Source organism: Eschscholzia californica, unplaced genomic scaffold (genome assembly GCF_041429995.1).
Source record: "Eschscholzia californica isolate CP2 unplaced genomic scaffold, dmEscCali1.0.p SCAF_2, whole genome shotgun sequence".
NCBI classification, from domain to species: domain Eukaryota; kingdom Viridiplantae; phylum Streptophyta; class Magnoliopsida; order Ranunculales; family Papaveraceae; genus Eschscholzia; species Eschscholzia californica.
Genome location: NW_028238309.1, coordinates 30496532 through 30517639, shown reverse-complemented (window position 1 = coordinate 30517639; position 21108 = coordinate 30496532). Strand labels below are relative to the sequence as shown.

General features: G+C 41.1%; 5 protein-coding genes across 5 annotated transcripts; 4 read left to right on the top strand and 1 right to left on the bottom strand.

Annotated features, from left to right (window-relative positions):
- Positions 1-2115: 2115 nt before the first annotated feature.
- LOC147557360 (uncharacterized) lies at positions 2116-6053 on the top strand. The gene is made up of 6 exons (XM_086658814.1): positions 2116-2623; positions 2807-3945; positions 4071-4692; positions 4847-4869; positions 4974-5134; positions 5489-6053. The coding sequence occupies exons 1-6, from the start codon at positions 2116-2118 to the stop codon at positions 6051-6053; spliced, it is 3018 nt and encodes a 1005-aa protein (XP_086514940.1).
- Positions 6054-8431: 2378 nt separating this feature from the next.
- On the top strand, positions 8432-9157 carry LOC147557359 (uncharacterized). Its single transcript, XM_086658813.1, has one exon. The coding sequence runs from the start codon at positions 8432-8434 to the stop codon at positions 9155-9157; it is 726 nt and encodes a 241-aa protein (XP_086514939.1).
- A 3603-nt stretch (positions 9158-12760) lies between these two features.
- LOC147557358 (uncharacterized) lies at positions 12761-15788 on the bottom strand. The gene is made up of 6 exons (XM_086658812.1): positions 15504-15788; positions 14939-15103; positions 14394-14660; positions 14064-14264; positions 13510-13918; positions 12761-13416 (listed from the first exon to the last, which is right to left on the bottom strand). The coding sequence occupies exons 1-6, from the start codon at positions 15786-15788 to the stop codon at positions 12761-12763; spliced, it is 1983 nt and encodes a 660-aa protein (XP_086514938.1).
- A 1400-nt stretch (positions 15789-17188) lies between these two features.
- On the top strand, positions 17189-21059 carry LOC147557356 (protein FAR1-RELATED SEQUENCE 5-like). The gene is made up of 3 exons (XM_086658262.1): positions 17189-17549; positions 17946-18068; positions 18153-21059. Exons 1-3 carry the CDS (start codon positions 17397-17399, stop codon positions 19380-19382), a joined length of 1506 nt encoding a protein of 501 aa, XP_086514388.1. The 5' UTR covers positions 17189-17396; the 3' UTR covers positions 19383-21059.
- Positions 19447-20778, top strand: LOC147557357 (uncharacterized). Its single transcript, XM_086658811.1, has one exon. The coding sequence runs from the start codon at positions 19447-19449 to the stop codon at positions 20776-20778; it is 1332 nt and encodes a 443-aa protein (XP_086514937.1).
- Positions 21060-21108: the final 49 nt, after the last annotated feature.

Below are 21108 nucleotides of genomic sequence, written 5' to 3'. Positions count from 1 at the left end.
ATCTAAGGCAACAAGCAATATTGAGAACAACCAGGTCTCTGACACCAAGACCTCCCTCAGCATTAGGCAAACAGACCTTGGCCCAACCAATGGCTGCCTTTTTCTCACCCAACTCAGACCCAGTCCACAAGAACTTACTCAACAAAGCATCCATTTCCTTGATAACTCTTCTAGGAAGATCAAAGACACTCAACCAGAACAGCACCATACTTTGAAGGATGGATTTAACAATAGTAAGCCTACCAGCAAAAGACAAAAAACTTGGTCTTCCAAGACTTAATTCTTGCCATAACTCTATCAAGAAGAGGCAAACAATCAGAATACTATAGTATTGGCAACTCCCATCTGCCTAAAGAAGCTAGATCATAGAGGAGAGAGAAAGTGCCGGGTGGAGCGATTTTGGCGGCGGCGGCTCCTTTCTTTTTTTCGACATTTGTAATCGGTGTTTCTTCTTTGCCGGCAACCTGTTCTTCTTGTTTTCTTTTCTCCTGATTTATTGGATAGGTCGTTTCTTTTGTGAATTCAAGGAATCTCTCCAATACTGATTACTCCTTTGGAGTTCTCATCGGTGATGGTAGAGATGAAGGGTTCCTTCCGAGCACCTGGTGAGAGTTCCACTGGCCTTGAAGGTCCAGAGAAACTCTCAAAACAGGCTTGCTATTTGAAGGAACGCTGAATTCAGTGGCTGCTGGAGAAGGAGCTAGGGTTTTTCGTACCCCCTTAAGAGTTCCTGTTCCAACTAAGATGGATGGTGTGACTGTTGAGGGATGGTGTTCAGAGCTTCCTTTGAACCAACCCTTTGCTGATGCTGCTGATAGAGGTAGAACTTCTTCTTTGGATTGGACTAATTTGTTTGCTAAGAGTCGTTCTGGTGGAAGGAAAATTTTAGAGTTTAGAGATCCTGTCTTAGTTAATGGTAGATCTGTGATTTCTTCTTCGAATTATATGGACAAAGTAGAGGATTGTAGGAAACTGATTATTGGGAATTTTTTGGTAGTAAGATTCCTTTCATGGTTGTGAAGAAAACCTTGCTTAATATTTGGAAACCTAAGGGTTTTGTGTCTTTTACTATTACATGGCGATTCTGTGTTTGTCATTAGAGCTGATTTAGAAGAAGATAGGTTATTGATACTTGATCATGAGCCTATTTTTGTGGCTAATAGGATCTTTATTGCTCGTCCTTGGGCTCCTTTTTTGGAGAAGGAGGTTATGAAGCTTACTTCAATACCTATTTGGGTGAAACTCAGGGGTGTTCCTCTTCATCTGTGGCATGAGGAGGGGCTGGCTGATATTGTTAGTTCTCTAAGGAAGCCATTATTCCTTGATGGCCCTACTTTGTCTGGCTTAAGGATGGCTTATGCTCGGATTTGTGTTGAGATCCCTATGGATAAAGAGCTGCCTAATTTCCTAGAGTTGTGTGTTGACGGTGAGGACTTGGAGATTGCTATTGAATATGCATGGAAACCAAGATATTGTGTACATTGGTGTGCTCTTGGTCATAGTTCTGGTTCATGCTCTAAGAACCCTAAGACTAAGCAAGGAGTTGCTGAGTCAGTTAGTAATACTCCTGTGGGTGTTAAGGTGGTTGCAGCAGAGGTTGGGGTTACTCTTGATTCAATTGTGGGGGAACAAATGGAGGGGGTGGATACTTCTAATGAGGGTTGGACTGAGGTCAAACATAAAGATAGTATGAAGAGAAAGGGGAGAGAACCAAGTGGTTCTGACACTGTTAGTGGTAGTCATGGGAAGAAGATAGGGGGGTTATTCCTGAAATGAATGCTATTAGGAGAGTGTTAGGAGGTGGTGATGTTGGGGCTATACCAAGTTCAGGGGTTGCTGCTGGTAACATACCTGCTAAGCAGAGGGGGAAGGATAACTCAAGTTTAATTAAACCTAGCATGGTGATTGATGGGGCTAGTAGTGCTCCAGCTACTGTTACCAAGATGCATTTTGTTGCTGAGGTAGGTAAGCTGGGTTCTTCTCAGTCCAATGTAGTTGGTAGCAATGTTTTGGCTTTTGAGGCTAAGATTTTGAATGTGGCTAAAGATCCTCAGCCTAGGAGAGGGTCTTTACATGGTGTTAATGATTAATATTGGTGGTTGGAATGTGAGAGGGATGAATCATCCCTCAAGAGCTAGTGAGGTGACTAAATTTGTTAGAAACAACAATTTGGGTGTTTGTAGTATTCTAGAGACTCATATTGATGTTGGTAATAGTGAGGTGGTTAGGAAGAGGTTGTTACATACTTGGGAGCGGCTTCATAACTATGAGTTTGATAGGGCAGGAAGAATTTGGGTGTTTTGGGATAAGTCTATTGTGACTCTTCATGTTGTTGGCATGAATGCTCAGCATATTTCTGTTTTTGCTCAATTTGTGGATGGAAGATCTTCTCTCTTTAGCTTTGTTTATGCTAGTAATAATGCTTTGGAGAGAAAGGTTCTTTGGAATTCTTTGAGAAGCATTGCAGGTGCTTTTCCTGGTCCATGGGTAGTGATAGGTGACTTCAATACTATTCTTGAGGTTAAGGATAAAATGGGTGGTGCTGCTGTTAGAGAGGGTGGCTTGGCTGACTTTAGGGACTTTGTTCATGATGTTCAGCTCTTTGATTGTGCTTATTCTGGTTGTGAGTATACATGTCTAATAAGCAAGTAGGGCCTGGAGCTGTTGCAAAGAAACTTGATAGAGTTCTTGTGAATATTGATTGGGTGACTCTTTGTCCAAATGCTAGGACTGAGTTTCTTAATCCTTTATTTTCTGATCATGCTTCTTTTGTTTTTTCTTTCTTTCTTTGATGGAGCTGTTACAGGTCCTAGACCCTTTAAATTTTTTAATGCTTGGACTCAGGATGATGATTTTATGGACTTAATTAAGAAAGCTTGGGCTCTGCCAGTCTGTGGTAACCCCATGTTTAGACTTGTTTGTAGGTTGAAGAATGTGAAGAAATACCTTGTTGATTGGAAGAAAACCAAGTATGCTGGCTTTGGTGCTCAAGTTCAGCAGGCTAGAGATGAGGTGCAGCATATTCAGACTAAGCTTCAATTAGACCCTCTTGATGCTGAGATAAGAGTTCAGGAGAGAGTTGCTGTTGCTCATTATACTAAACTTGCTGTTATGGAGGAATCAACGATGAAACAGAAATCAAGGGTGCAAAAGATTGATTTAGGTGATCGAAATACTAAGTTCTTTCATAACTCAGTGAAGGAGAGAAGGTCTAGGAATAACATTCCTTTTCTCTTATATGAGGAAGGGGTTAAATTGACTAACATCCAGGATGTTGCTAGTGAATGTGTGGATTTCTACAGCAGGTTATTTGGTTCCTCTTTAATGAATGAGAATGGACTGACTTTGCTTGCCTCTGTTCAATTTGACAGGTTGGTTACTGAAGAGCAAGCTGCTGCTCTAAGTGCTATGGTTACTAGAGATGAGGTGGTGTTTGCTCTCTCCACCATTAATGGTGATAAAGCTCCTGGGCCTGATGGTTTTTCAGCTCATTTCTTCAAATTTTGTTGGAAAACTATTGGTGATGATGTGGTGGAGGCTATTAATAGATTCTTTAAAACTGGTCAGCTCCTTGGAGAGGTAAACTCTACCTTGGTTTCTCTTGTGCCTAAGATTGTTGGTGCCTCTAGAATGAGTGAGTTCAGGCCTATCTCTTGCTGTAATGTTATTTATAAATGCATTACTAAGATTTTGACTTTGAGAATGAAGAATGTTATCAGCCATCTTGTTAGCCCTTGTCAGTCTGCTTTTATCTCAGGGAGAGCTATCCAATATAACATTTTATTGGCTCATGAGCTTACTAGGAATTACCATAGGAGTAAGGGGCCTGCTAGGTGCGCCATCAAGATTGACTTGCAGAAAGCATATGATACTATAAAATGGGGTGCTCTTCTTAAAATTATGGCAAAGTTTGGTTTTCCTGAAAAGTTTATCTCTTGGGTTAAGGTGTGTATTTCTACTCCCAAATATTCTTTTATGATTAATGGCTGCTCCTTTGGTTACATTAAAGGTAAGAGAGGCATTAGGCAAGGGTGTCCTATGTCTCCTTATCTTTTGTGTTGGTTATGGAGGTTTTCAATGTTCTGCTGGTTTCTGAGGCTAAGGGTGGTAGGTTTTCTCTGCACCCTAGATGTAAAGATTCTTTGATCACTCATCTGAGTTTTGCTGATGATTTGCTAGTTTTTATGAAGAGTGAGCTTGCCTCTGCTAGGGCCCTTTCTCAAGTTTCGGACTTCTTTGCTGACTGTACTGGGCTTAGAGTTAACAGGTCTAAGAGTTCTATTTTTACTTCTGGTACTAGTGATGATCTAGTTCAGGGGATTAAGGACTGTCTTGGCTTTGTTAGTACTTATCTTCCTGTCAGGTACTTGGGTGTTCCTCTTATCTCTTCTAGATTGAGTTATAATGATTGTCAGCCTCTTCTAGATAAGGTTTTGAGTAAAATCAAATCTTGGAAAATGAGGTTTTTATCCTTTGCTGGGAGATCGACTCTTATTAGATCTGTTCTTAATGGCATGGTCATATTCTGGTTTAGTGTGTTTGTGCTGCCCAAGAGGGTTCTTAATGAGCTGGATAGAGTTTTCATGAGGTTTCTTTGGGATGGTCCAGAGATGTTAGCTAAGGGTGTTGTTGTTAGCTGGTTTGCTGTTTGCCATCCTTTTAAAGAGGGGGGTCTTAACTGTAGAGACTTAGGTACCTTGAATACTGCTTGTACTCTCAGACACATTTGGGAGATTTTTATTCATAAGCATACTCTGTGGGTCCAATGGGTGCAGAAGCATCTCATCAAGGATAAGTGTTTTTGGCTGCTCCCTGTACATTGTGATGCTTCTTGGTGTTGGTGCAGGCTTTTGCATAACAGAGAGCAGGGTTTGAGTTTTTGTTCTGTCTTGCTTGGTAATGGTAATGAGACTTGGTTCTAGAAGGATCCCTGGCACCCAATGGGTATTTTGTTACCTTTTTTCTCTGAGCAGCTCAAGTATGATAGTACTTACCATATGAGTGCCAGGGTTGGTGATTGTCTGGAGAATGGGGCATGGAAGTTGTCACATCTTCAATCTTCCTATTTGGGTCCTATTGTTAACCAGTTACATGATGTGGGTGTTGCTTTGGACTGTGAGGACTCTAGAATTTGGTTAGCTAATGATAAGGGGGACTTTACTTTAAAATGCACTTATGAAGCTATGATAAAGGTATCTCCTACTGTTCCTTGGGCCTCATTGGTTTGGTTTAGTCATAATATTCCTAGACATAGTTTTATCTCTTGGGTGGTTTTCCATAGAGCTGCAAAAACTAAGTTAAAACTTTATAAGTGGGGCTTGCACATTGATGTCACCTGCTGTCTTTGTTCCAATGGTGAGGAGGATGATGTTCATTTTTTCTTTAAGTGTAGTTACTCTAAGGGTATTTGGAAGGCTCTCCTTAATTTGCTGGCCTTGAGACAGACTCCTTGCTCTTCCTGAGATACTCTGATTGATTGGTGTGTTAGGCTCTTGAGAGGGAAGGATAGTCTGGCTGTTCTTGGTAAATTAGTGTTTAATGCTTTTATTTACCATATATGGTGTGAGAGAAACATAAGAACATTTGCTGGTACCTCCATTAGTCAAGAGGGTCTGTTGAGAAGAATCATTGAGGAGGTTCGAATGAAGATGTCTGAGCTGACTTGTACAGCTTCTAGTAGTCCTAGAGTGGGTAAAGTTTCTCATGATTGGAACTTGCAGCTTCAAGTCACTCCTTCCTCAGTTATTCCTTGTATTTTGGTTGCTCTTCCACCAGGTACTGTTTTGATGAATACAGATGGTTCCTATAGTAGTGATCAGGCTGGTTTTGGTTGTCATCTTAGAGATTATGCAGGCCAGGTCATCATTGGTGTTCAAGGTGGTGCTCAGCCTGTTAGTGTTCTTCACCATGAGCTCCAGGCCATTAATGAAGGGCTCATTACTGCTTTGTCTCATGATTTTGAGAATGTAACTGTTGCTTCTGATTCAAAGAATGCTTGTGATCTTTTGAATAGTGCAGATGCTACTCCTCCTTGGCAGTCCTTAAGTGTTTAGAAGCATCAAGAGTAACATGACTAAGTTTAGATCCTGCAGCATTGAGCATGTTTTCAGAGAGACTAACCAGCTTGCAGATTTGTTATCCAAGGCTAGGCATACAGTGGGAGTTGATTACCTTGCAGCTAGTGAGCTTAGTGATGCTATGCAGTGTGTGGCTGGTGATGATAGGTTGGGTCTTATTAGACTTAGGCTGAAGTGATTGAGGTTTTTTTTTGGTGTTTTTTTTCCTCTTAGTCTTGATTGTATGTCTGTTTACTCTTGGGACCATATGTTCTTAGTGGGGTGCTTGGGCTTTGTATGGGCTGGGTTTTTTTGTCGATGGCTGTTTGGCTATCTTCTTCTCTTTGTTTGGTTTCAGGTTTTCCTTAAACCTGCTGATATATGCAAAAAAAAAAACAATCAAAATACTTAAGCCTAGAAGAAATGAGAGGTACACCCAAATACCTAACAGGAAGGGAAGCACACTCAAATCCCAACACACCTTTGATCAACTCTACCTTAGGCCCCTGAAGACCAGCCAAAAATAAGGAACTTTTTTTTGCTGATCGGAAAGGCTGTTGGTTGAATTTTCCGACCATGAAGGAGCTTTCTCACGGCAAAGATACTAGCTTAAGAGATGATGGAGAGATAGGAGAGGGGCGGTTCTTGTTGACTGGAAACTGTGTCATCAGTGAAGGTGAAGGAGATGAAATGGAGGATGATACTTCCATGGCGGCTAAACAGACACAACCGAGCATAGGTAGTGCTGATGATCATGTCTCCGTCCCCATTATTTTCAAGGCAACAACAAACCAGGTTTCTAGCCTATCAAAAGGAGTTCCTAAGCCCCATAAATCAACTCCAAAGAATGTTGTTCATATTGAAGGAGGCACGGCTCTTGGAACAAGTTCAGGGAGGCAGCAACCGGCGACGGCAATACCAGATTTTAGGTTTCCGGCTGCTGATAGGGTTCCGGCAAGAAGAAATTCACGTGAAACTGATCACATGAATCTGGGTGCCTCCAGAAATCTGGGAGGGGTGCCCCAATTCGTTCTCATTGGACAGAACTATTCAGCAACAAAATAGAACCTACTCGAGCTGCTTTGAACTATGTCCCTCCCACTGTCTTAGAAGGTCGTTTCATGGCAGAATTGAATACCTCAGATTTTGTAAACGAAATTCAGTCCTTCGACAAAATACTCATTGGTAGTTTCGTTGGCGAGAGAATGGGATTTGGTTTGGTACAGAGTGTCTTAGTGAAACAATGGCAACCGAAGGGTGAGATGACACTCACAGTACATGGGAGTTCAGCTTATGTTATTAAGTTCTCATCTTTAGAAGACAAGAAATGAGCATTGGAACACGAAACTATCTTTATCGCGGGTCGGGTCTTTATAGTAAGGCCATGGAAGCTTCACATTGAACAGGAACTCCAAGAAATGAAGACGATACCCATATGGGTAAGCTTGAGAAATATTCCTCTTCTATTCTGGAATTCCAAAGGAATTTCACACATTGCTAGTGTGTTGGGTATTCCTCTTATGCAAGATAGTCGTACGGAATCCAAGGAGCGAATGGCCTTTGCACGGGTGTGTGTGTTGAAGTTCAAGTGGATAGGGGTTTACCCGACGAGATTGAAGTTCGAGTTAAGGATGGTACTTCAGATCATATAGTAAAGGTGCAAGTAGAATATTCATGGAAACCCAGCAAGTGTATGATGTGTCATGTGTTTGGGCATGATGACTCGACGTGTCCTAAGCGACCAAAACTTGCTGAAAATGTTACAGGCCAAGTCGTCAAAAACCAGCAACTTAGAGAAGATAGAGCACCGGATGGTAACCCTAAGGCTCGGGCGAACCAGCAAGGTACGGTAATAACAAATCAAACGAGAAAGTTTAATGGGAAGCAAACGAACTTTAAATCTAGTAAGGGGTTTGGTTCGGGTGGTCAAAATGGTGGGAGGAAACGTCCGGCAATGGTCCCAGCTCGAGAAATTCAGCAAACACGTGAGGATAACAGAAATAACAATGAAGGATGGTCGGTGGTTAAATCTAAGGGCAACAAGCTCTATCTCGGTGGAGAACAACCAGAAAAGCTTAATCAACAACCAAGGAAGATGGCAAAGAAGGTAACAGCAACATACGACAAATCAGGCCCAAATAGCTACAATGAAGGTAATTCTTTCTCGGCTCTTTCAACTTCTGGAAATTTAGACATTGATGCACATGGGGGTGAGCCGGAGGGGAGGTTAGCTGCAAATGACCGTTCCCACCATGAGGGAACTAGTCCCACTTTACATGACGCACATGAGGCAACCAATCCCGATTTGACTAGTATGCGACTGGATAACACTACCGAGACTTCTACGGAGGTCGAGGATACCTCCCAATAGTTAAATGGTTAATCTTGCATGTTGGAACGTGAGAGGTCTTAATGACGCTCTCCGTACGAAGAGTGTGCGTGATTTTATGAGATTGAATAGAATTGGTTTGTGTGGATTGCTAGAAACTCATGTTCAGGAGGTTAATAAGACTCGTATTCAGCGAAGTCTTAATTCCAACTGGACTTTTATTGATAACTATACGGCTGTTTCTGGAGGCCGGATTTGGATTGGTTGGGACCCTACTAGGGTCGAATTTACTGTGTCCTGTGTTAGAGGGCAAGTTATTGCAGGTGGTGTTCGATTTACAGATGGCTCGGGTTTTCATTTGGCAGTGGTATACGAAAGTAATAGTACTCTTCATCGTCGGGAGCTATGGAGGGACCTTGAGCTTCTTATGATGGGCTCCGAGGCTCCTTGGTTGGTGCTAGGTGACTTTAATACCACGATGTTGGCTACTGAGAAGAGAGGTGGTAATACCTCGCCATCTCAAGGTTCTAATGAGATGATTGACTGTGTAACCGATTTGGGACTGTTCGACTGCTCGTATACAGGTTGTTTTTATACTTGGTCTAACAGGCAGATGGGAGTTGCGAACATCAGTTCCAAGATTGATCGGGCAATTATTAATAGTGGGTGGCTGACTTGTTTTCCTCTAGCTAAAGCAGACTTTCTACCGGCTAGGGACTCAGATCACTCACCTATTATTATACCGCTCGCTGCACCTAACATACACCGGTGAACTCCGTTTCAGTTCTTTAATGCCTGGACGGAGGTTCCCACGTTTAAAGCTCTTGTTGCTGATGTATGGAAGGAGTCAGTACGGGGTAACCCGATGTTTCGAATGGTGACAAAGCTCAAGGCTTTCAAAGCTCGGTTGAATAAATGGAAGAAAGATCAGTTCAATGGGGTGACGAATAAGGTAACCATTAACCGTAATTTTTTACATTCAGTGCAGGTCCGATTGCAGGGTGATCCAGCAAACCCGGTTTTACGGAGGCAAGAGAGAGAAGCTACTGAAAACTATAGTAACGTTGTTCGGGTTGAAACGGCAATGCTCCGACAACGTGCTAAAGTTGAATGACTTACTCTTGATGAAAGCAATACAGCTTACTTTCACAACTCTATCAAAGAGCGGAAGTCTAGGAATGCTATTACTAGACTCACCAGGGAGGATGGTTCGGTGGCTGAGGATCCAGCGGAGATAGCTAATATGTGTGTGGACTTCTATCGAGACTTATTTGGTCGGGAGGATGAGGATAATGAATCATTAGATCCCATGCCTAATATGGAGTTCTCACGCCCGCTTACGGAAGCTGAAGGAGCTATTCTCATCACGAGGGTGACTAGAGATGAGATTTTTGCTGCTTTACAGACTATTGGTTCTGATCAATCGCCGGGGCCGGATGGGTTCTCTTCCCATTTTTTTAAGGCGTGTTGGGACATCGTGGGAGATGATTTTGTGGAAGCTATACAGAGGTTCTTCAGCTCAGGAAAACTTCTCAAAGAGGTAAACTCTACTTTTGTGACTCTAATTCCTAAAATAGATAATGCTTCTTCAGTGTCAGATATCATACCGAATCTTGTTGTAATGTGTGGTATAAATGCATTACCAAGATTCTTACTATACGGCTGAAGGGAGTTATTTATTCAATGATCAGTCCAAACCAATCAGCCTTTATTTCTGGCTGTACTATTTAGGACAATATCATGCTAGCCCATGAGATTGTTCGGAATTACCACCGACCAGATACCTCGGCTAGGTGTACGGTTAAGATTGACCTTAAGAAGGCGTATGACACAGTTCGTTGGTCTTCACTATTCTCAGTCCTTGGTAAGTTTCACTTTCCAAGGATATTCATAGAATGGATACGGGCCTGTGTCACCACGTCTAAGTTCTCGATTATGGTTAATGGTGAAGCCCATGGTTATTTTGATGGGAAGCGAGGTCTACGGCAAGGCTGCCCGATTTCTCCATATCTATTTGTCCTAATGATGGAAGTATTCGCGGTTCTTATTGATCGAGAGGAAAGAGCAGGTCGGTTCCTACTACACCCTAAGTGTCGAGTTCTGAAAATTACTCACCTTTGTTTCGCCGACGATCTCATGGTCTTCTTTCGAGGAGACGCTGGTTCAGCTCAATCTCTAAAAGGTGTGTTAACAGGTTTTCATCGGGCGACGGGGTTGCAAACCAATGTGACTAGGAGCACGGTTTTCTTTGCAGGTCTTTCGGCCCAAGGTCAGAGTGATATTACTAGTATTTTGGAATTCGGTACTGGTTCTCTGCCTATTCATTATTTGGGTTTACCTCTTATATCGTCCCGTCTCACCTATAGCCATTGTATTCCGTTGATTGATAAAATCAAGGGACGAATCCAATCTTGGAAGAGTCGATTTTTATCGTTCGCGGGGCGAGTTCTCCTCGTAAAGGTGGTTTTGAATAGTATGTTACTATATTGGGCAGCAGTGTTCGTTATTCCCAAGAGAGTAATAAATTACATCAACTCCATCTTTAGTAAGTTCCTATGGTCTGGCGTGGATATGGGGTGTAGGAGAGCTCCCATTGGCTGGGAAAGCCTTTGTTACCCCACTGATGAAGAGGGACTTGGTTTTCGTAATATCGAGGTGTTGTTTGAGGCGTCAAATCTTCGTCATATATGGGATCTGGTTAGTGGTAAGACGACTTTGTGGGCTGAGTGGGTGAGAAATAATCTCATCAAAGATCAGCACTTCTAGACTTTATCGGCTTCGAGTAGAAGTTCTAGGTGTTGGCGTCGGATTCTAGCCAGCAGGCTGACGGCTCAACGACTCATTTGCACTTCTCTCGAGGACGGTCATGATACCAAATTTTGGACTGGTATGGCATCCTCGGGGTCTTCTTTATGATGCTTTCAAGTAGGGGTATAGATATGATTCTCACCTATATTTAGATGCACGGGTATCTCAGTTTATTGGGCAGTCGGGCTGGGTTTTTCCTACTCATATCACAGCTATGTTAGGGGCTATCGCGGGCGAGGCTAGAGAGGTGGTGGTAGATAGTACTCTTAGAGACGAGGTGATCTGGATGCCCAGCCAGAATGGGGAGTTTACTCTCAAAGAGACGTATGAAGCAATTCGACCTAGAGGAACTCGACGGAGTTGGACTTCTTTAGTATGGTCACCGGGTGGAATACCCAAACATTGTTTCATCACGTGGCTTGCCTTTCGAAGACGCCTCAAAACTAGATCCCTTTTGGCTAGTTGGGGTATGGTTATAGACCTGTCATGTGTTTTCTGTGGGGGAGATGAAGAAACAGATTTCCATCTATTCTTTGGCTGCTCGGTTACAAAGACTATATGGGAATCACTATTACACAAGATGGGTTTTTAGAAAGTATGTTGATTGGGAAGAGGAGTTACAGTGGTGTCTTAATCACTTTGTGGGTTTTCCATTGCTGCCCGGGTGGGGCGTTTGCTTCTAAATGCCTATGTCTATCATATTTGGAAGGAACGGAATAACAGGGTATTTAGAAGCGATGTTATGTCACCGGGGCTGATTATTCATACTATTTGCGATGAAGTGCGGATCAAGCTGAATACTATTACCAAACGGTTTGAAGATACTGGGGAGAATCGGAGGGCCATTAATCGATGGAATCTTACTATCGCTCTTCAAAAGCCGGTCTATACTTCATGTAAATGGACTCGGCCGATGACAGGGAGATATATGATTAATACCGATGGTGCTCTGAACGAGGTGGATGCGGGGTATGGATCCATTATTCGAGATTCGGAGGGGATTGTTGTTAGAGCAGCCACGGGTCAGGTCGATGGACAGACTATCTTTATACATGAGTTGCAGGGTGTTGAGTTGGGATTGGAGCTAGCACTTAGTACTGGGCTGCAGGAAGTTGAACTTGGTCTTGATTCGATGAATATCCAGTTACTTCTTGCAAAACCAAATCAGAAATTACCATGGCGGGCGAGGCGTTTATGGAAGAGAGTTCAGAGGCTTAAGAGCCAATTTCGGAGTTTTCGGGTGTTTCATGTCTATAGGGAAGCAAACCAAGCTACTGATCACTTGTCTAAGATGAGGCTCGGACCGGGAGTAACTCAGTTGAATGCTACTCAACTGTCGGCGGAATTAGTCAATATTGTTAATGCGGACTCTAGAGGGACAATGAGAATGAGGAAAGGGTGGGGCTAATGAAATGATGTAATTTGATTTCTTTGCTGTTTTATTTAGTTTTATTTCATTGTATTCGGTTCGGGCTTCTCCCGCTTATCATTATAAAAAAAAATAAGGAACTCTTCCTCTGATTGGCTCTCAAACCAGTACAATCATAGAAGACAGCAAGGACATCTGCTAAAGCATTAGCAGACTCAACAGTCCCCTTAGAAAAAACCAACAAGCCATCAGCAAAAGCAGATGAGTAATCTGAGGTTTAATACACTTGGGATGCAGCTGAAAGAGGCCTTTCTCCACCTTATCCAACATCACCACATTAAAGACTTCCATGACCATTACAAAAAGATAAGGAGACACGGGACACCCTTGTCTAATGCCCCTTTTCCCTTTAATATAGCCATAGGAACTTCCATTCACAATGACTGAGAATCTAGCAGAAGAGACACAAGCAAAAACCCTATTTCTGAACTTACTGGGAAATCCCATTCTCTCCATAACCTTCATGAGAGGCTCCCATTCAATAGTGTCATAAGCTTTTTGCAAATCAATTTTCATAGCACACCTAGGAGGCCCCAATACTTTATGATAGTCCCTCACCAACTCATGGGCTAAAAGTATATTATCCTGGATGCACCTCCCAGAGATGAACCCAGATTGACAAGGACTCACCAATTTGAAGATAAACTCTTTCATTCTCAAAGTCAGGATTTTAGTAATACATTTGTAGATAGTATTACAACAGGAAATGGGCCTGAACTCAGAGACTCTAGCAGCATCCTTAGATTTGGGAACAAGAGTAACCAGGGTAGAATTTACCTCACCAAGAAGCTTTCCTGAAAAAAAAAACCTTTGGACAACCTCCACAAAGTCATCACCAACAATTCTTTAGCAAGCTCTGAAAAAATGGGAAGTAAACCCATCAGGACCTGGGGATTTATCAGCACCAATGCTAGCTAAGGCCTGCACCACCTCCTCTCTAGAAACCCCTCTAATCAGCAGCTCAGGTTCAAAATCCTGCAAAATATAGCCAAACTCCATGTTTTCTAGAACATCAGGAATATCCCTATTAAAGTCAGAAACACCAAACATTTGTTGATAAAAATCAACACATTCTTGGGCCACTAAGTCAGCTCTGACAACCATCTCTCCCATCTCATTATAAAGGAAAGGAATGTTATTTCTGGACTTCCTTTCCTTCAAGGAAGCATGAAAGAACTTAGTATTACCATCCCCTAGGTCAATCTTTTGAACCCTAGCTTTCTGCCTCACCATAGACTCCTCCATTCTAGCCTTCTTAACAAAAGAAGCTACTGCCTCCCTCTCAGCCTTTCTAGTCTGCTCACATAAAGGATTTTGATTCAACTTAGTCTGACAAGTCTCCATCTCCTTCCTAGCCAAAGCAACCTTATAAGAAAAGCCACCAAACTTCTTTTTCTTCCACAACATGAGAGCAGCCTTCACCTTCTTTAAGTCTACTGACCAGCCCAAACATAGGGTTACCTGTCACTTCCATCAGCCAGGCTTTCTCCATCTCCTTCAAAAACCCCTCTTCCTCAGTCCAGCAATTGAAAAATTTAAAAGGTCTAGGCCCCACTCCAACTTCTTCAAACAAAGTAACAAGACAAGGAGAATGATCAGAGACCCCCTGGTTGAGAAACTCAGTCCTAGCAGTCGGGAGAAGCTGAATTCATTCAATATTAACTAAAGCTCTATCAAGCTTTAAAGCAATACAATGATCTCCCTCCTGCAAATTAGACCAAGTAAAATAACATCCTGAAAAAGGACAATCAAAGAGATGAGTGTCTCTCACACACTCTCTGAAATCCACAAGTTCACTAGCCCTCACATCAGCTCCACCCATCTTTTCCTCCACCTCCAAGATGGCATTGAAATCACCCATCACAATCCAAGGAACAGTATGAGCCTGAGCAACCCCTCTCATCTCAGCCCAAAGTCTCCTTCTGTCCACAGCTAAGTTTCTAGCATAAACACAAGCCACCATAAAGGACCTACAATCCCTCAACACCACCATAACAGTCAAACTTTGATCATTCATAGAAACCAAAGAAACATCAACCTGACAAGGGTTCCCAAAGAAGCCACACTCTTCCAGTCCTATAACAGTCATAATTAGTAAGCCAACTCCAAGTAGGCATAAGAAGATTTTTCCCCTTCTCTTTATTATCAACATCAACATGAGTCTCCATCAAACTACAAAGACTCAACTTATTCTCTCTAATAAACTTCACCACCTCCCTGATTCTGAGAGAGTCATTAAGCCCTCTCACATTCCAACACCCAAAACTAATCATTAGAAGTTCGAAAAGGACCCCTCCCCTTCCCACCAACTCTCACCTGACCTCCCACCACTCCACTAAACAGTGCAACTTTATTAGCTACACCCACACTCCCCTCTGGAACCCCACTAACTTCCATAACATCCACCTCTTCTTCAGCAGACCCATACCCTACTTTGTCAGCTACAACAGTACCTTGAGATGGGTTAACTACACATAGTCTCTAATAGGGAAGATAGGAGTAAGGCAGTAGCTCATAAGAGACTATGTGTAGTTAACCCATCTCAAGGTACTGTTGTAGCTGACAAAGTAGGGTATGGGTCTGCTGAAGAAGAGGTGGATGTTATGGAAGTGAGTGGGGTTCCAGAGGGGAGTGTGGGTGTAGCTAATAAAGTTGCACTGTTTAGTGGAGTGGTGGGAGGTCAGGTGAGAGTTGGTGGGAAGGGGAGGGGTCCTTTTCGAACTTCTAATGATTAGTTTTGGGTGTTGGAATGTGAGAGGGCTTAATGACTCTCTCAGAATCAGGGAGGTGGTGAAGGAGGCAAGCTCTGAGCACAAGTAGGGCCTAAAGAAAGCTTAGAGCTCTTTGGAGGAGGCTCCCTCATAGAAGCCACACCCCTCACACGAGCTAGTCCACTCTCAGGAATGACTGACTTCCCCTTATTAGGAACAAGAAGATCAGGTTCAACATTAGCCTTCTTAGAGGCATTATGTCGAACAGTAACCTTACACTTACCAACTGAATGACCAAAAGCACCACACCCAGAACACTTCATTGGTTTCCAAGCATATTCAACCTTAATATCAATATTTCTAACATTCTTAACTGAAAAAGAAATTACCTCAAGCATAAGACAATCCTTGGAGATCTCCACACACACTCTAGCATAAGAGGCATAGTCCACCATCCTAGAGGTCAAGGGTTCGAGACACGCTGACCAATTCAAAAAAAAAAAAAACTCGACGCACTTCTCTTCTCATTCGAATCAGCATAACCCCCTTTAACTCCTGAACCACTTACATCTTCTTCAAATATCGAATCCACTCTGTTTTGGTAGAAATTCAGATCCAAAAGGATCTGAATCTCCACCACCAGGGGGAGGAAGGAGAAGCTTCGTCTCCCTTTTCTCCAACATATCCCTTCAAAGAAGGTCGTGCTAGATTCAGGGAAACAATCGGACACAAAAACCTAGAGAATAACAAAAAAAAAGTTCCGACTAACTCCCGAGATCCCAAGAAGATCGGAGAAGATAAGCGGCGCCGCCAACTCTAAAAAACCACACCACCCTCCTCTAGTTACAATCCTGAATCCCACCGTGGGAGATTATTCTGCCCATGTTCATTTTAGGAAGGCAACGTACTTCAAATCCGTAATCCTTAATTAAGTAGCTACTATGTTCTGAGGGTTCACTTTGGTCCTTGGTATCTGATTGTTATTTATAATTTAGAAATCACTCTGTGTCTTTAATAAAGCTTTTTGTTTATAAACTGTTTCCCTAAAGTGTTTTTCTTAGGCTATGTCTCTTCCACCTTTAAGATGGAGTTTTCTATAGTAGCTTGTTTCCTGAAAAAATGTTTTGCTTAGGCTATATGTCTTCCACCTTTAAAATGTGTCATTAACTGTGATTACGGGTATGCATGACCGCTATCCACATCCAGGCATTCACTGACGGTTGGTATTCTTGGATGGGGGTTTCAAGGAGGACCTCTATTTAAGGGTTTTCATGACAGTTTAGTTTCCTCTTTCTGCAATCTTTTTCCTAGTCGTAATATGTAATTCCTTAACCTCGCATTTAGGGATATGTATCTCTTGAAAAGGTTGTAGAACTTATCTTACTGGATTGTGGGAGTGCTTTTGTTTCTTCGAGAGACCTTTTGTAAACTTGCAGTTACATTTTTACAGGGGTCTTCTGTGTAATTACACATTTTGTTCACATTAACTTTATTATGTTCATGAATTGTTATTGGGGATGTGTGCTTTGCAGATTCAATCACTCTTTCTGGTTGTTGAACGACTGGTAATTATAATGAAATCTTACTCGGTCTCTTTGAAGGGAGTTTCTATCTCAAGTTGCTGGTTAGGAAGTTTACCGATATATCTTTTATTTGATAGTACAATTCTTTTTCATCCTTTAGTGTAGATTTGAGTTATAAGGTTTGGTAGGTTTGTTTTAGTGCTCTCGAACATTATTTTGGCTTTGTTGTTTTGTTTTCAACGAACATATTATTTAGGCCAAAACTATTTACAGAGCTACTTTGGCTATTTAGAGGGCCCAAAAGTTGGAATCTTTTCACTTTCTCTGTAAATAAGGTTTTGCTATTTACAAAGCACATAGGGACTAAAATCAAATTTTGATAAGGATCAAACTTAAAAACAAATAAATATTGATTATATAGTAGAAGATATTTTATTTTCTTCATCCTTAAACCCCACCACCAACACCTTCCACCATCCCAACAATCACCACCACAACTATGAACAATCAACTCACTATCATCTACTAAAAACATTAGTAATGAAAGAAACTAACAATGAGCAAGGTACATTAATGGGGGAGCTTGGTGGTCAAGAAGGTTTATTAATGGAAGATTTTAGTATTGAAGAACTCAACTACAACTCTTCATTGGATTCATATAACAACATTATAAGTGAAGACATAACTTTAGAGGTAAGATAAACTAATTTGTGGTGATTATTTCAAAAAATAACTCAGATTTGTAGGTAAACTTTTTTTTCTTTCTTTTATCAACGACCCAAATTTTCGGTGAAGTTATGCTTAAAAAGATGAACATTTTCGGTGCCGTTTTTACAAGGAAATTTCGGTGACGTTTTTACAATTTAATTTCGGTGCCGTTTTTATAAACAAATTTCGGTGCCGATTTTATCATCTAAATACGGTGCCGTTTTTATCATCTAATTTCGGTACCATTTTTATAAGAAAATTTCGGTGCCTCTTTTACCATCTAATTTCGGTGCCGTTTTTATCAACCAATTTGGGTGACGTATTTTTGCAACGTATACTTTTGTCGAACTTTAAAATTGTTGTGCATTTCACTTTATCTAGCCGAATCATAATGGGAATGGAGACAAAAACGATATAGCCAATGATGAGCATACCAACCATGAAGACCCAATCAAACCCAATTGTTTAAGCTTTGATTTGTCCCGCTTTTTCGACACAGATATGGTAAGCTAATTTGAACTCATTTTTTCTTATTCTTTGATTACATTTGGTCTTACATACTCATTTTTGTTTATGTTTATGTTATAGTTTTTTGAGTCCGGACAAGAAGCTGTTAATTGGTGCATTAAAGTTGGAAAAGAACATAAAACTGTTTTAGTAAAATGCTCATCTCGCACCAAGAGTTCAAACGGTGGAACAGGTTCATATATTGTGTTATCTTGTGAGAGAAGTGGAGTTTATAACAGAGAACAAAATAAGTATTATACTACCAAGCCCAACGCGAAGAGTAGGAAATCAGGTACCATGAAATGTGATTGTCCTTTTAGAGTAAAAACGAAATGTATCCGTTCGGAAGTGTGGGTGATTGTTTTGTTGAATGGTTGTCACAATCACGTTCTTCCTGAAGATCTAACGGGACACGCATACGTTGCTCGGTTAACTCAAGATGAGAAAGTGATTGTTGAAGAGTGGGTTAAGAGTGGGGTCCAAGCAAAAGAAATCCTTTTGAACCTCAAAAAACGCAGCAAAGACAATTGTACAGTTAAAAAAACAATTTACAATCAAGCACAACGGATAAAACAAGACTTCAATGAGGGTAGAACATCAATTCAACAACTTTACAAGTTGTGCAATGATCAAAACTATTTGGTGAAGCACCGGTGTCATGAAAATTCAGATGAGGTTTCCGATTTATTCTTTGCACATCCTAAGAGTGTAAGTCTTGCATTATGTTTTCCCCAAGTTCTCATAATTGACTCAACATACAAAACAAACAGATTTAAGCATCCACTTTTCCATGCGGTATCTGTTACTTCAACGGGAAAAACTTTTACGGTTGCATGTGCATTTATGTCTCAAGAGACTATAAATCACTACGCATGGGGGTTAGAATGCCTCAAACAATTGTATATTTCTGGAAGCTTTCCTACAGTTATTATAACCGATAGAGAACTTGCTTTGATTAGTGCTATCGATGTTGTATTTCCCGAGGCTCACCATCTTCTTTGTTTATGGCATATAAACAAGAATGTTCAATCCCATGCTGCGAGCTCGTTTAAAGGGGTAGCCCTTGCTTGTGAGGAGTTCATGGCAGACTGGCACAATGTTGTTCGGTCAGAGACAGAGAAACAATTTGAAGAGAATATGTCTGCTTTGCAAAGTAATTGGTCTAAAACTAGTATTGGGGTGGCAATTGTGAATTACTGTATCAGTACTTGGATCACGCCATATAAGAAGAAGTTTGTACATTTTTGGACAAACAAGGTAAAAACATTTTGGCACCATAACAACGAGCAGAGCCGAAGGAGAACACAGTAGACTCAAAGGATTTTTATCTAACTCACAAGGAAGTTTTGTGACTTGTTGGGAGGCAGCACACAAAATGTTTGAGCTCGAGTTTGTTGATATCACACACTCATTCGAGAGAGATAAAAGACTTGTTATGCAACAATATAATAGGAAATTGTTCGACAGACTACGTAATGTGGTTGCACATCGAGCTTTGGATCTTATTATAAAAGAGATTGAGAAGATCGAGAAACTGTTACTCAGTGAAAAAAGTTGTTTATGTAGCATTCGGAGCGTATACGGGTTACCATGCACCCATGAAATTTATAATTTCAAGCAAAAAGATTCAATTATACCACTATCCTCCATTGATCCTTATTGGAAACAACTTTCATACACAATTAGTCGAGATATTAAGAAAGTTCCATTTGACGACCTACCGATTTTACAAAAGATCAAACAAAGGTGGGAAGCCGCACCAGATTGTGTTCGAGATCAAATTTTGGTGGAATTAGAGTTGATAGGTACTCCAAAAAGCATCAACGTAAAGGAGCCGTGTGAACCTATCATTGGTAAGGGACGGAAAGGTAGAAAACAAATTAAAAAAGAAAATTCAACAAAAAGAGAGTTGTCCAAGTATGAGGTTATGTTAAGTAAGGTAGCGGCTTATGAAGCGAAGCGAAAAAGAGGACCAAGTGTCGGGGAACAAATTCTTGAGCAAGAAGACCGATGCGTTAAACTGAACTCTGAGAAAAAGGTATGGGAGGATAAATTGATGAAGGCCCAAAGTATAGAAAGGCGAAACCTGATGCGGAGTTGTTGCTTGCACGAATTTCCTCATGCTTTACATAAATATATAGATTACATTGAAGATGTTCCTGGAGATGGACATTGTGGATACCATGTAGTCTCAAAGCAACTCGGTTTTGAAAACAGTTATGGGTGGAAGCAAGTGAGGGCATCAATGCTCAAGAATATGCATACAAATTCATCTCTATATCTACGTATGTGGTCCACCGAAATAGTTGAACGGTTGAAGCAATGCTTACAATATTATGGGAACGTTGCTCCATTTGAAAATTGGATGGGCATGCCAGAACAAGGGCATGTCATAGCAGAGACATTTGGAAAGGTAGTGGTCTTACTTTCCAAACACCAATGCCTCACGTTTGTACCTACTTTGAAACCACCATCACCAACATGCACAACTATGATTGTTTTAGGGTACTTAAAAAGTAAACACTTTGTCTCTATAAATCTTAAAAGTGGGTCTCCTATACCATGTTTGACAAACTTTTCATACTTCGAGAGAGTTATGAATGATAACACTGCACAGTGGATTGAGTTGTGCAAGGAAAGAATCAAGCAGTATAAAGAAGAAATGGGAATTGAAGAGATGGAAGCTGTCCATTTCGAATTGGAGTGAAGAGGATAGGATAATATTCATAACATTTTTTTGTCAAAATGTTATCTTTTGTGAAGATACTTGTGTGAAGAAATTTTTTGTGAAGTTACTTTTGTGAAGAAACTTTTTGTGAAGATTTATGGATTGGAAAAGTGAAGATATATAGTGAAGATCTCATTGTTTCAATGAATGTAAATTTCAAGTCTAAAACACATAGAACCTGAAACTCAATTTGTTGTAGCCTTGAAATTTACATATGAAATGAAATATTTAGTTTGAAACTCAGTTTGTTGTAGCCTTGAAATTCAGTTTGTTGTAGCCTTGAAATTTAACTTTTTAACATTTTCGGTC